Here is a 16,070-nt window from a genome sequence, read left to right as displayed (position 1 = left end):
ATATTATCAATAGTGAAACTATTTATATTAAGATATACCATTATCCTCTTTGCAAATAATTTTCTACTCGCTCACAGGTAGGATCATGAAGATCCTTCAATATTTTGTTGCACCAGGTATTTAGCTTAGCCTAGAATTCTTTTGAAAAATTATTATTTTTAAAAAAGGCGCGCGCTAGATCAGTTCCCGTTTCAGCGGTATTTCCTTGTTTCCCGTGTCGGAGTTTATCTCTTTTCTTTTGTGCATATTCTTGTTTTAATTAAATCTTGATTATCTTTTTATGCCAATTTTGACGATCATCTAATTTTTTGTAACTAAAATTAATTCAATAGAAACAATTAAGGCGAGATGATGCCCGGCAGCTGTTGTATTAGGTATGAAAAAGTCAATTTGGATGAAGAAGATGCTTCTTTTGTCCCGACAATGTACAAGAATAAACCTGTCTAACCATAGCAAAATGGGGCCCAAAACTGTGACGCTAGGCGAGAGTATGCGTTATTTGGAAGTTAAATTTTAAAAATCCTTTGTAAAATATTCACGGGGAGGGTGTCAAGGCGTCAATTTTTATAAACATCGGAGGTCAGTGTCGGAGAAATAAGGGTTCTTCCCTTTTCTCCTCGTCTCTTTTTAACTCCGTTTTGAGTAATTTGTAATAATTTGAGAAAAAAAAAATTCAGTACCCGAAAAATGGACACACATTTGCAAGCAAAAAAAAAAAAATAGGATACAAAAAAAAAACTATAAAATATAGGCTCCAATGCAGGCAATAGTTTAAATACGGGAAGTTACATTTTTAAACATAAATTCAGATTTTCGGTGGCAATATAACTCTATTTTTCGTGTTTGTTAAGATTTATATACATAATATCAAACCAGGCTTTGGAAACGTCTGGTTAAGGCCGCAGGCCATTAGCTTCTAAATATACGCGAGATATCATGAAAACCGAAAAAGTTTGAATGGAGTCTAACGTTTCCTTTTGTTTCTCAAAAATAGTAATTAAGCGGAAAAGTACTCGTAGTATATTGATTAATTGTAGAAATGTCTCATTTTCTACAAAACAACTTAAGTTAAATAAAATGCAAATTAAATTATTATAAATTACCGCTTTGTTGTATTCGCTATTTACTATGCCCCAACCTACGACGACACTGGAGGGTAGCTTAAAATTTGACCTGCTTGGTTTACCTGCCTTTCGTAGGAATGCGGGTTGTTTCACGTGTCAGTCGAAGTTTAAAGAAGCGTTTGTGTTAAGGGTTCGTTTCTGTTATCCGCGTTTGTTGCTTAATGCAATATCTCCAACGAGTTTAAGTTTTGTGTTCAAAGTGTGTTTCATATACGGATAAATAAAACAAAAAAGACTGGAAAAAGATAGGTAAGAAGCTTTCGGAATTGCGACTTTAATGAGTAACCGCGTAACATTTTGACCTAGTATTATGTATATGTTCGACGAGGTTTCTATACTTAATTAAAAAAAAATTGGGGAGTGATCAAAGGAGGCTGAGGTCGGAGATACGGATCTTGTTTAGTATCAATTTTTGATTAATAAAACAACCAAAAATGCTCGCTTACGTTTTTGAAGTAGGTAAAAAGGATACAGAATTTTAATAGAAATAACGTACGATATATCTCCCAAAAAATTCAGCCATATGAACAACGCGAAGAAGTTAAGCAGATAAAATTTTACAAGATTTTTGGGGGGCCAAGTGTAAATTCGGATTGTGGAAAGTAACAGATAGAGAGAATGAGTGACCTATATAGAAAAAGAGAGACAGAAAGGTAGATTTATTTAAACGTTTCTCAATCATCCACCCATCGGGAGATAATAAATAACATTCGCTAGTTTTTTTTTTTTTGCATGTATTGAGTTAAGTTCGGAATAGGGGATTGTTATACGTCCGCCAGCGTATTAAAAATATGGTTTTAGGGGTTAGAACTTTTAAGTTTCAAGAAAAAAAAAACTCATGTTGAAATTTTTGTATTCGGAAGCTTCTGTTGTTTATTAATTTATAGACACTGGAAAATATAATAATAAAACATCCTACAGTTGACATACGTGTCCTCTTAAACTCGAAAAGAGCTAATTTATCTTAGAAGAGTACGTATTTTTGGTAAAATAGATATTTTTTATATTAAATATTTGACCGATCGATGTAATTCGTCAAGCAGAAACCGAGAAGAAAAGTGACCGGGGGTGCTGTTTGCTTACAATCCGACCCTGCTTCGTGTACAAATGCAATGCCATTTCGGCAGGGCTATAGGCTACGAAACCTTTCGAACTCGAAAAGGCGCTACTAATTTTGAATAGGTACTTAATATTGGGTAAAAGTAATAGATAAGATTGTTTTACATTAAATATTTGACAGATCGATGTAACTCGTCAAGCGGAATCCGAGAAGAAAAATGACGGATGTGCTGTTTGCTGATAGTCCAGAACGGCTTCGTGTACAAATGCATGGCGGGGAGACCAGAAAGTTTTCGAAACTGCGTGAGTGGAAGTCTGCGTTGGACAAATTTTGAAAATATCTGAAGGTTTAAGGAATTTTGGAGAATTCGACAGAGCTACAGACTACGAAACCTTTCGAAACGAACACACGTGTCCTGTTGAACTTGAAAAAAACGAAATTATTTTTAAAAAGGTATATTGTTGCTAAATAATAGATTTTTTTTAATTAAAATATTTGACAGATCATGGTAACTCGTGAAGCAACATCTCAGAATTGAATCGGGGAACGAGGAATCAAAAAAAGGTTAACAATTTGGATCATTTTGGAAGATACATACGCCGCGCTTTTCAAAGCGGACAGACGTGCCCTTGTCCAACTGAAACGAACACACGTGTCCTGTTGAACTTGAAAAAAGACGAAATTATTTTTAAAAAGGTATATTGTTGCTAAATAATAGATTTTTTTTTAATTGAAATATTTGACAGATCATGGTAACTCGTGAAGCAACATCTCAGAATTGAATCGGCGAGTTGTGTATTTGCTGGCAATCCGAGCCTGCTTGGATCATTTTGGAAGATACATACCCCTGCGCTTTTCAAAGCGGACAGACGTGCCCGTGTCCAACTTGACAAAGGCGGAATTATTTTAGGAAAGGTATATTATTTGTAAAAAAAAAATATACAATTTTTAAGTAACATATTTGACAGACCATGGCAACTAGTAAAGCAGAATCCGAGAATTCAATCGGTGGCTGTATGTTGACTGACAAGAATATAATTGCTGTTAATCCAGCCCTGCTTCTTGTACAAATGCATAGTGGGGAGACATGAACATTTTTCGAAATTTCGGCCCTATCCTCTTGGGATTCTACGTTGGACAAATTCTGAAAACGACCCAGAAATATAATTGGTGAGAAAATAGTTTTTTTTGTTGTGTTAACAGTTAACAATTTTTTATTTTGGAAATAAGGGGTTTCAATGTGTACTGGTATTAGTGAATCAATTTAATGACCTCAGCATCTCTAAACCCCCATCTTGAGACGCGTTAACGATCCGGATCGAGTTACGTCGCGCAATTGTGTCACTTTTTTAATTAAAAAATGAAAGAGATGTACCTACCATACTTTAGAAACCCCTACTCCCCTTTGGAGGTGATGAAATAAGTTTTGGCATAAAATATAAGTTACTCGTATTACTTTGATATGATAAGTATAAGTCTGCCTGTTTTTTTTTTTAAAGGAGGTTCAAACCCGTGCGAGCTGAGGTTTGATATATGAAACAGACCAGTCATGGGGACACGAGATATGCAAAATTTCAGCGTAGTCGTCGCCACATTGCTGCCAACACTGCATATATAAGGAATCACGAACCATTCAGGTAAAATTTTGAAAACACATATTTATGGCAATATAGAACCTCTCTTTTTTTTAACAGGAATATTGAGACTTAGACCAGTATCTTTTTAAGTAGGCATGTGGGGTAAAGAAGACGCAGAAGCTTCAGTCGGGTACCATCGGTAACGTAGGCGATTAATATATTTCCACCACTACATATGTTGGATTGGAATTTCCCATTTGATGCTTTGACTGACTAAATGAGGAAACTTGGAGGTAAGCTCTTACGGAATTCTATCGAAATATGTTTAGTAACATATTGGTGCATTACTCTGTCTTCCAGTCAGTTTCACATAAACTTTGCACGTATTATAGAAAAGCCACCTACTTTTTTTGTGTTAATATTATTGAAAGTAGTAGCTGGTAGCTGTAGTCGTAAGCCCAGAGAGTCTCTGTTTTGAACATAATACACAAAATGGGGCGTTCAAAAACAATAGACTGCATGCCTTTTAGAGTCGGCGTAAACTATGGTCATATACCCCTGATCAAATTCAGAACTAGAAAATCGTTGTGTCTCTGCATTAAAAATAATAGTAAAATTTATTGTAGGCACCAAGTAGAGTATCGAAAATTTCCATTTTTAGTGCCAAATTGGTTACTCCAGTAAATTTCAACTGTTCTCATTTTTTTAAAATAATTTATGATGTTAGTGAGTTTCATTGCAATTATTTGTTACTTAAACTTTCTGCGTATTAAACCTTAATTAACAATACGCTATTCGTTAACGCAGGTAGAATTAATGACGCTGACTAACCTGATTTTGTCCAGGGGGGCGTAGTACGGTAGCTTGTACTGTGATGTTTGGTAGTTTGGCGGTGAGCTCTCATTTATAAAACTGGGGAATGTTTCGTTATCTTCAAATCGTAAACACGTATCATTAGAATTATATTTTTAAAATATTGATTAGGACATGTACTAAGTAACTAAATGCTCTAGCAAAAATATTCACACATATTGCGTAAAACGTACAAATTTAAATTAGAGAAAATTAACTATTTTTAGAGGTTGGTTTTTCAAAAAGGCGGGGATTTAGTTAAAGAACAGATAGAGACTAAAGGGAAGCTCTATGAGAAAAGTTAGAATTAAAAAATCGATGTTTTCGTGTCATAGCGAAAGATGGATTATTATTAAAAATAATACTTGCATTAACTGTTGTCACCATTTGTGAAAAATATGGAAAATATCCTCTAGGTTCGCATACCTTTTTTATTTTTTTTAAGGTGGCTAACAAAATACACAGACAGAAAAGTTTAGATCCTGTTCGTTAATGTAGCGCATAGAAAAAAATTAGAAAGAGAACGTTTCGTGTATGGCATTCGTAGTTAGTACGGAATATTAATCTAAAGGCTGCAAGACAGTGAAAGAGTGATGCGCTTAAGTGTGGTTCAGAGAGGTTATTTGGGCTGTAGAAGTTTTTCTTTGAACAGGGTTCAAATAGCGTCTCCTAGAGCGTTAGCAGAGAAGAGTATTACAGTATTTAGTATAAGCGTCCAGATTTCATTGTTGTTGAAATTGCCATAGAAACACACTTTCATGTAGTAGTAGCAGCAGCTTTAAAGTATATGACTTTTTAGTTAAGATGCCTTTCGAGTTTGCTTTATGGCTTGATAGGAAATTAAAGGGTAGATACAGATAAGTTACGAAAAAAAAAAGTATGTACACTATCCTCAAAGATCAGCAATAAATAAAAGAAATTGATGAAATAGTAAAGTTGACTGCGATATCTTAAAATCATCAATAAGATAGATAAATTCATTTTGAAAATATTAAATAATAAAAACAAATAATAAAATAGCAAAGATAATCAAAATTATCAATAAGATAGATAAATTAATTTTGTAAATATTAAATAATAAAAATAAAATTATAATAGCAAAGAAAGCCTACCACGGCCACATACACATAATATTTTCGACATATGAACTTTTCCCAGATAAATAGTCAAATATCTCACGATACCTTAAAACAGAAGCATGCGGAAATATGTAGAAATTAATAATGTATATGGTTTCTAATATCCTACTTTATTAATGAAAATTTTAACCAGGTTTTTGTTTTGCAGATATTATTGGTGGTGCCTGCCAGCGTCCAGTTCCGAGAAAAGAAATCCAATACTTTTCGTCTTTATTTCCCCTGTCCTTTGTGCGCAATAAAAGTACAGTTTGTACCCGCGAGGGTACACATTCGCAGAATTATATGTTTTTAAAATAAATGTTTTGGTCAATATTCACTAGGTGGGGTTACCTTATTAAAGAAAATCTTATTCCAAGAGGGGACACTAGTTTACATTCGAACCGCTAGAGGGTGCAGATGGTCACGCGAACAATATGATCTAGTCTCATTGACGCCATTGCTTTTCATACGGGTGGGAAAATATCTGGGCCTGATTGGCTTCGCCGCCATCGCAAACTAGAGGTGGGGAGATTGATTAAACCGCATTTCTGGTTGCTTATCCAATGGGGGCCAGTTTCAAGGGATTATGGGTAAAGGGGGAGGAGCTAAAGAGTCGTGGGGAAGGAGGACACGCCCACAAAAGGGAGAGGAGTGGGGGAAGCCTCTATTATACATATCTCTACTACCGCTACTTTCTGTGGTGCTATGTAAAGTCATTGGTCTATGCGGATAAGCCACAAACGCTTGACCATTTGCAAGACAACATTCGCCGTGTTATTGCCGATATACGGTAACAAATGTTGGAAAAATTAATCGAAAATTGGATGTCTCGATTGGACTACATCCGCGCCAGCCGTGGCAATCGTATGCCAGAAACCATATTTAAAATGTAATGCCACAAGATTACCTTTCGGATAAATAAAATTCATGTCAATCGAATAATCCATCGTTGTTTTATTGCAACTTAAAGTTCTATACATCCAAAAAAAACACCCCTTACTTATAATAGAAAAAAACATAACGCAGCAATTTCTAAGGTTTTTTTTTTTTTTAAATTAGCATGGGTTATATAATACCAAATAGCGGCGGTTGTAAAATGTAAATGTGTAATGTAATATAAAATTAATCAGTAGATATTTAAATTTTCTATAAAAAAATCATTAAGCGTACCTGTGTTGTATGCTATGAGGGCCATCCATGGAAATTCTTCCAATCCTGTTTGCTTTCCAGAGGTAATCCTGGAATTCGTTGCGATGGAACCGCATACATTTAATGGTAAGAGGTGAAAATTCTTGTGACTTCTAAATCTAGCGAATGCTAGAGGAATTTTCTCCGCCAGCTGAGAAGACGATTCAGTGGTTGGCGGCGCAGGAGCAGTGTTTCTAAAATTAATAAAATACAAATGGGAAAAGCGAAACAACAAATAAATTGTAACTATGAAAAGCAGCATGATACATACGTGACACAACAAACTTTTGGTTTAATCTTATTATTCTTATATTCAAATCCACACTGGTGGTCTCGCAAAATTTTCGCGACGCTCCTAGGCCGCGGGATCGGAGTTCTGTCTAGCAATTCGGAAAAAAATGGACATTCCCGAATTCCGACGCATTTATCGCCCATAGGCATCTGGCACGATATTTCATCCCTGAAGGCTATAGAAAATGAGACAATGAACAATCGAATGACCACTGATATCAACGCTGAAGTTAATGTTGTACGTTTTTTAAAAATATTGAAATCCGTTTAGTTAGTTGTGGCGATATACTTATGTTTTGTGGATCCGCCCAGATAACTCGATTTATTTGAAAATTGCCAATAGTGTCGTCATATTGATTATAAATGTCAGGTTGCGATAAACTGTTAAAAAGGCAATTTGACATTTAGTAAAAACATGCAAGACTGCATTTAAAATGGTGAGCTTGACCGGAAGTGGAAAATAATATTCTCGACACCCGATATATTCGAAAAGGAAACCAAACATTTAAATAAGCTAAACCGAACGAGACAATGAAATTGATATAAATTAAACAGTACTGCAACTATTCACTTACTTATTGTGTATCCGACGGAAATTTCGAAGATCACAGAAAAACACAACAATTTGAACATTTCAACGAACAACCTGTTGGGCCGATGATATTTCATAAACTGATTTACCAATTCGATTACTAATGGAACCATCCGTCGAGAAAGCTAATTTAAGGTAATTACAGCCTCATTTGAATTTATTTCGGCGCACTCTATTACTGAGAATTAGAGATTTAGGTTTTACAGCCCTGACCGTTGAGTTAGCAAATATATTCAAATGGAAGTTGGTCGTTATAACGTTTCTTTACTTAAATGGTGTTACAATTTCCCGTTTTATTTGCCGATTAGCAAGCAGTTACCTACGTAATGTTATTTAAAAAAATGTTTAGCACTGCGTAATAGTTTTCAAATGGATTTTAATAAAACTAAACTCAATAGAAAAAATTACAATATAAAATTGTATTTTATGCTACAAGTTTTAAATATATATTTTTCCCAACGAGCGCAACGAGTTTATAAACGTGTTACATAGTATACTTCTGCTATCGTACATAACATACACAGATCCATCAGAACTTCAATGTCAAAATACCAGCTGCATTTTAAATATCTAGCGACCATATTAAGATTAAGAGACAATTTTGTATTGTTGGTGTACTTAAATATATATTTAACTTATAATTATTTAGTGTTATTAAGTAAATTGGGTACAGTGGAAACTGTGAACAGTGAAACTTTAAACCAAATTCCAAGATTTCATTGCAGTAAAAGTTATAACGAGGTATTTATAAATCCAAATCAATCCGTTCGGGAAGCGTTGATAACCTGAAAGAGCCTTTTTTTACTTCCCACATTCAATTTAGGAAATATAGCGCCAGATTTGTGAAAATCTTGTTAGATAACAAACACGTAATCCAAAATTAGTCACATTTCAACACAACCACACAAAATCACCCGTTGACTAAAGGCATTGTTCGCTGCGATTGATGTTTAACTCATCGCATGGTTCAGCGGGTATTACTGAATAATCAGGAACCAATCATCAAAATCTAACAACAAACCAAATTTAACAACAAGTGTTGAGGCATTATGAAGTTATTGACACTTTTTTCCGAAAATGTTCGGATACTCCGCACCAAATTCTATTAAGAGGACGGTAATAATAAAAATAATATTTTTCCTATCCAAATCTTTACATTACTTTTCGAGCTAGGGTACTTTGCCTTACTTAATTGGCCACGGGTACCTATATGCTGTTTACCTGTAAGGAAAGCAATTAAATCCTCAATTATTTACTGTGCATTCAATGCTATGCGATCCTTGGCATTTCCCTGCATTGAAAGTATTTTAAATTCCAAGGGTATTGGGGTATGTCTTATCACACTCAGCGTTATATTCGATGCGATTTATTATTATTATTCCGCACTAAGTAATCCCTACACGTAGTTCCCTTCCCCCCACATATGCTTCATTTATTTGGTTATATTTATGTATTTAAGTTTTAGGTAGGTGGTGTCTTGTCAAATCTTGTTTCACGTGATATCTAGTGATGCGTAAAACTGAAACTTAGCAAACTTCAAAAGAATAAAAATTAATTATTAATTAATTAAAGTAAAGCAATATATTGTGGTCTTTATCAAAATTTCGTTCAATTGTCCTGATCTTCCGTGTGAGACTATTTCGGTCTTCAAATTGTTTAATTACATTTTTAATTTAAAAAAAATCTCTTTTAACCCTTACAACATTATCTCCGGTTGAATAATATAATTTTATTCTTTGCCGTCTTCCTTCCTCAGTATAACCCATTTGAAAAATCTTAAGTTATTTAACTAACGCTGTAGATCTTTAGTTTTGATTAGTTGTCAAAAGTAGAACATTATTAAAACAATTACAATCATAGAGAATATGGTTACTATCAAGGCAGACTTGACCATTTTAGGCAATATGGCTATTGTCCAGAAATCGAATGACAGAAATATCTCAAAAACGGCTAAATTATCTACGACTTAAGCTAATAATATATAAGGCATTCGATTAAAAAAAAGATGTTGCTGTTATTTTGACAGGTTGCGATTGTCGTTTGTTTTTTCTGACATTTGCATCAGATAATAGAGCAAAAATCTTACTTAAAACTTTTGTATTTATACATTTTTTCTATCTTTTAAAATTAACCCTGTAGGTAGGCGTCAAAATAAAATGAATAACCCAGTACACATATTTTGAAATGTTTATTTGTCACAATCTTGCTAAACAATCATTGATCTGTTTTCCTTACTACTTGATATTTTTGTTGCAAAAAATTCTAAATGGTCCAATTCTGAATTGAGGAACGCTCTGTCCAACTGTTCCATTTTCTAGATTATGGTTGCGACATGGTTGAAAGAACTAGATGTTGATGGATTACCTTTTCATGTAAGTTGAAACTTCCAGGAGCGGTAAACAAATCGTGGGCTGCAAATAAACGGATTTCCTTGAGAAATCCTTACGAAATTAAAAAAAAAGGGCTCACCATTTCTACGCATCAATAATCGTCTAGACTAGACTCGGTAGCAAAACAACATATAGGAATTTAAAGGTCCAAACCACATTCTCGATTCCGCAGGAATTTTAACGCATCTCGCCATAAGGCGTTTCGCAATGTTAATTCAAATTTAGGTTCGATTCACAACTTTTCAAGCTGCTGCACGTGTCCAATGAAATGCATGGCGCAGAGGTATTGTCTATGCTCAGAATATGATTAAAAAGTTTTGAAAACGACATGCAGGTGCACGATAATCAAAATCTCGAATTAAATTAATGCGGCATTTAACAACCAACCAGGCTGCTGACAGAAGAAGTTTGGAGGCGGCATTTTAACGAAGTTATCTTTTTGAAATCATAACACGCATTTACGAAGTTCAATCATTACGAAAATGTCTGACAAATCTTGAGAATTTGGGATCCAAAGTGAAAATATTTCTTTTTAACATTTCATTAACGTACTAATATGAAAACGACAATCATTCTTCCATGTTGTCCAAAATCCATTGGATATAACTCCCAACCCTGGTGTAAATACCCGGTTGCCCATCGGCACCGCATTGTCTCGGGCCAAATGATAAAATTCCGTACTGTATGTATCTAGGCGAGCCGTCAACAAGTCCGACATACTTCATCGGTCCACCGCTGTCTCCTCCACATGAGTCTCTATCATTGTATCCACCGGCACATATTTGCTGATCCGTAATTGAAGCAAATTGTTGGTACACTTTATGGCAAACAGACAGTGACAACACGGGTACTGATACTTTGAGAAGTATTGGGCTTTTGTAATCTAAAATCATTTCCGCTCATCACAATGTCGCTACATATAATAAATATGGAATACAATAAAAAATGATAGAATTAAAATTAGTTTAAACTGGATGTTTCAAACTGCAGAAATTTTATGTAACGGAAAGCCTTCCTAAATAAAAAGTCACCCGAACATTTCCATGAAAATGCGAAATAATTTTCGTTAACTTAAATAAAAATACTACTTTTTCACAAAAAATTTAGGTCTTGAGTTTTGATTTTTTCAATTACCCTTGTTGTCGCTATGGAAAGAGTTGATCAACAGCTGTTACACTGATTTAGCAACTATTAGCAATATTTGTAATTTTGAAATTTAAAGAAAATTTTGCTAGAACATGTAACTGTACCTTTTTCCGTAGCACCCCATCCGGAGACGATAGCCGATTTTCCCGTTAGATCGTCATTAATTTCGCTCACCGGAAGACATATCGGTTTAATATTGGCTGAAATCATTTGCACATTACTAGACGTAATACTAAACTAGTGCCAAGTCTCTTTTCCACTGAAGGTGGAGGGGAGACCGAAGCAATTCTACTATACTTTGCTCACTTTGCTACCGATTGGAAGCAGTAAGTATAGGGCCCAAGCAGCTTAGTTGCTCAAAATATGGGCGGGGTATAAAAAAAGAAAGTAAATAAATCAAAGGTTGGAGACCGGGGCGCCAGCTAGGACAAAACCCCAACCTATACTATAAGTTAGTGATAGTGGCTAGTGTCCTTGCTCACTAGCCACCCAACAAACTCACAAAGTTAACAAAGTTCGAACCCAAATAACCAAATAAATAATTAATAAATAAACCGGCATGTCAGTTTAAATCTCCATATATTGGCTCAAGTACACACTAAGCACAGGAAGCTTGGTTACGATCGATCGTTTACAAATAACTCTTACAAACAAAATGTTTCTATAATTGTGTACTTTATCTTTACCCTAACTGAGCTCTTTAATTTATATTGATATTTAAAAATTGAAATTTGTATTTAATAGGAATAAAATTAACCGAAACGTAAATAGAGGCTTATCTGTGATCCTCCAGTTACCAGCAACGAACGAGTCGGGCAAGCTCTAAGATGGCTCTCCTGTATGCTGCCTACGGGTTCACCAGTCAGTGGGACAGGCACGAATGCTTATCACTCTTGGACGAGGAGATATGCACTGCAACGTCCTGAACCGAGCTAACTTGAAGACTTGACGAATTCTTGGGTTGCAGAATTCATAACACGTGCCGTCCACGATGTAAGGAGGCACCAAATCCAAAATCAAAACCAAAAACCAGAATCAAAAAACCGCCTGATGATCGTGGGTGGCGGTGAAGAGTGCCAGGTGCTAGGTTGGTTAGCTTTAATCCAGCCTAAGCTGTAATGTTGGGGACGTCCAAGCAAAATACTACCAACAAGACGACGATCCGCAACTTCTATACGATTTCAATAAGGTTTAATCCTCGAAAACTACGAGATGCCACAAACTTATTCGGATTGAAATCTTGCAACCACTTGCACCGGCGGAAATCGTAAGGCCAAAAAAAAAAAGATCGATGAAGTTTCACCAAGTTCCAAAAAAAGAGACCGATGGTGCTGGCAATACGATGTTCGGTTCCGACACCACTAGGGTCAATGGGCCAATAATGACAGAAGTTAATCAACGCAAGGAGACTAAATATTACCTAACTACTACCCGCTATTACCAATAATAGTCAATTATTACACACACATGAATGAGATTACACAGTAACGTCTTAGTAAATTGAAGACGAACATGGGCCAAAGGTCGAGTGCTTAACTGTACTAATGGCCGAGAGCATTCGCGTTGACAGAGGATTGAAATATAACCTCTCCAAAAAGCAACAATTGTAAATAAATGAAAGCAAGGAACAAGAATAGAAATTGCCGTTAGTTAGGAAATAAGAAGGAATACCTGACGATCGTCTCGTGCAATCCAACCGCATTCCGCCGTAACATCTCAAATTGCACCAAAAATGCAAGGACTTACACTTATTTACATTTATTTTAGGACAGGCAAACCACAGGAAGCAATTAAACAGTTACAGCTTTGAGGATTAAGACAGTGTGTAATTGTGAGAATAAAACGTTTAATACGTAGTCTCCGAGCATTATTAACCTACATGTGAGAAACATAAGTCGAAGTAGCCAATGACAAATTGAACCCGTTACACTAGTTAAAAATTTTGACGATAAAAAACTGCAACGCTGATAAAATCTGTATATTTGTGAAAATAGGTTGTCACTTTATTATTGGCCTTTTATAAATTCATTACAAGAAAAGGGTCGGAGCTATATACTAATTATCCAATACTACTTACAATAACTAAAATTTGCATTATAGTCTAGCCTTATCAAGGCTATATCATCTGTGTATGTCCGTTTGTTATAGTTCGGATGAATCATCATCTTTTCCGCTCGGAAATCTTGCACTTTTGGAGCGCAGTATCCTTCTTCGCAGTCCTGCGCGTTTCGTAAATCGTATTCTCCTAGCCTAACTCCAATTCTAAAACAATTAAATTAAACACTCGACTAATTATAAATTCCGCGTAGTTATTACACCATTTCTAATTATTTATTTCACTCGGATATTAAAACCTATCTACTTTGAAACTTTTTTTGCATTTGCAATTAGGAAATAATGAATCCATTACATCATATATTTAAGTACCGATATTAACTTTAAGCAACATGAGAAATGATTAACTTTCCAGTCAAAAGATATAAATAAGTACAGTGTTTAAAATGTTGAAAAAACAATAAGGAGTGTTTCAAAATTGTAGTCAAGATTTCAGGGAAACGTTTTCAACATGGAAGAAAGACTCAACAAACGCTTCGTTGCCGATCCATAGAGTATTATGGTTCGCCTTAGTAACGATTACATTTTCCATTGTTTCGTCAAAAGTTTTAATTAGTAAGTGAAGACCATGAGTGAGTAAGTATTGCAGATGCAAATAAATTACAATGGAATAAAAAGTTTGTAAACAAAATTGAAAATTGGCTTTCTGTATTAGAATTGAAATGCGAAGAAAAAGGAAAATGTGCATTCAAAAACGCTTTAATAGTGAACCAAATACCTCAAAAACCTATAACAAATTAGTGGGAAAACAGGTCTTATTTCAACATGGAAGCATGGGTCCCCAAAATCTTGTTGATGAATTTGTTAACAATAAGAAACTAAATTCTTATAATAGTCGATTATAAAAAAAAACATCGCCAGTCGAAAAATATTCGAAACTCCTGATCGGGGTGATCATGATCTCTCTCCGACCGAAATTTTGGTAATCAAATATATTCACGTTCAGCTTTAAGTGAAAACTTTAATTCTTTTAACTTGTTTAAGTCTTAAATTTATTCAAATTTTATAAAAATAGCACGTCTGAGTTTGAAGTTACTTATTCATATAGTCGATTTCAATTATAGCTATTACTACTTTAGTGCCTAGTGTTAATAGAGACGTCAGCACCTAAATAATTATAAGTCAGCTACTTACATAGACATAGTATTTATAATACAATGTGCTGCTTTGATTATATATCTGGCATTTATTAGGGTACCTCCACAACGAAAATCTATTCCATCTGCTAGAAATAAAATCAATTACTCTATTGCGCGATTTTATACTTTCATCCAACTTAGCTTTTGTAAGGATAATCAAAATAAAACAACGTAATGAAGCAGAATCGAGTTTAATGCTCTCGGTTCGACAACTACGTCTTAACTAACTTATCGTAAACCCAAAAAACATCGCATAATAATACCCTAATTATCTCCTCACCGCAACTTGCCCTCCCTGTCCTTTTTGCCTGAGACGCCGATATATTTTACGATCGGCAAAAAAAACAAGGCGGCGCCTCTTTGTTACGGGGTCTTGTCGGATATGACGTAATAATATAAATATTAAAACACTTTCGTCTTAAAACGTGATTTGCCTAATTTATTTTTAGATCATACTTTCAAAATTAATGGTCATCATAGGTTTCAAAGTGACAAAAATTCGATACAATTCTCTTGGTTATATTATTTAATGATTCTGAACATATGTAATGGTTGTTTTTTTCCGATGTATAGAACTTTAAGTTGGCAAAACTGTTCAAGATGGTGACCGATTTGACAGCTGTCACAAACAAAACTGCCGCATTTGGAGCGAAGCTAATCCTCAAGTGTATGTCTAAACACCGTTACATCCACAAAAACTGACTGTTTGGTGCGCTTTATGGGCTGGTGGAATCATTGGTATAGAGCTATGATTACCAACTCTTTCATCCCTGAGTTGAATAACCATGATGTCGAAGAGATGTGGTTTCAACAAGACGGCGCAACATGTCACACAGCTCATGCTACAATCGATTTATTGAAAGACACGTTTGGTGACCGCCTAATTTCACGTTTTGGACCTGTGAATTGGCCTCCAAGATCTTGTGGTTTAACACCGCTAGACTACTTTCTGTGGTGCTATGTGAAGTCATTGGTCTATGCGGATAAGCCACAAACGCTTGACCATTTGCAAGACAACATTCGCCGTGTTATTGCCGATATACGGTCACAAATGTTGGAAAAATTAATCGAAAATTGGATGTCTCGATTGGACTACATCCGCGCCAGCCGTGGCGGTCGTATGCCAGAAACCATATTTAAAATGTAATGCAACAAGATTATCTTTCGGATAAATAAAATTCATGTCAATCGAATAATCCATCGTTGTTTTATTGCAACTTAAAGTTCTATACATCGAAAAAAAACACCCCTTACTTATAATAGAAAAAAACATAACGCAGCAATTTCTAAGGTTTTTTTTTAAATTAGCATGGGTTATATAATACCAAATAGCAGCGGTTGTAAAATGTAAATGTGTAATGTAATATAAAATTAATCAGTAGATATTTAAATTTTCTATAAAAGGGCCATCCATGGAAATTCTTCCAATCCTGTTTGCTTTCCAGAGGTAATCCTGGAATTCGTTCACATTTCAACAC

General features: G+C 35.0%; 1 protein-coding gene across 1 annotated transcript; it reads right to left on the bottom strand.

Annotated features, from left to right (window-relative positions):
• Window positions 1-10,761: 10,761 nt before the first annotated feature.
• LOC132706976 (CLIP domain-containing serine protease HP8-like) lies at window positions 10,762-13,659 on the bottom strand. The gene is made up of 4 exons (XM_060678574.1): window positions 13,655-13,659; window positions 13,416-13,600; window positions 11,443-11,538; window positions 10,762-11,075 (listed from the first exon to the last, which is right to left on the bottom strand). The coding sequence occupies exons 1-4, from the start codon at window positions 13,657-13,659 to the stop codon at window positions 10,762-10,764; spliced, it is 600 nt and encodes a 199-aa protein (XP_060534557.1).
• Window positions 13,660-16,070: the final 2,411 nt, after the last annotated feature.

This window comes from Cylas formicarius, unplaced genomic scaffold, assembly GCF_029955315.1.
Source record: "Cylas formicarius isolate icCylForm1 unplaced genomic scaffold, icCylForm1.1 PGA_scaffold_9__14_contigs__length_23061073, whole genome shotgun sequence".
In the NCBI taxonomy this organism is placed as follows: domain Eukaryota; kingdom Metazoa; phylum Arthropoda; class Insecta; order Coleoptera; family Brentidae; genus Cylas; species Cylas formicarius.
The sequence above is the reverse complement of the archived record's forward strand: the minus strand, read 5'-3'. Positions and strand labels throughout refer to the sequence as shown.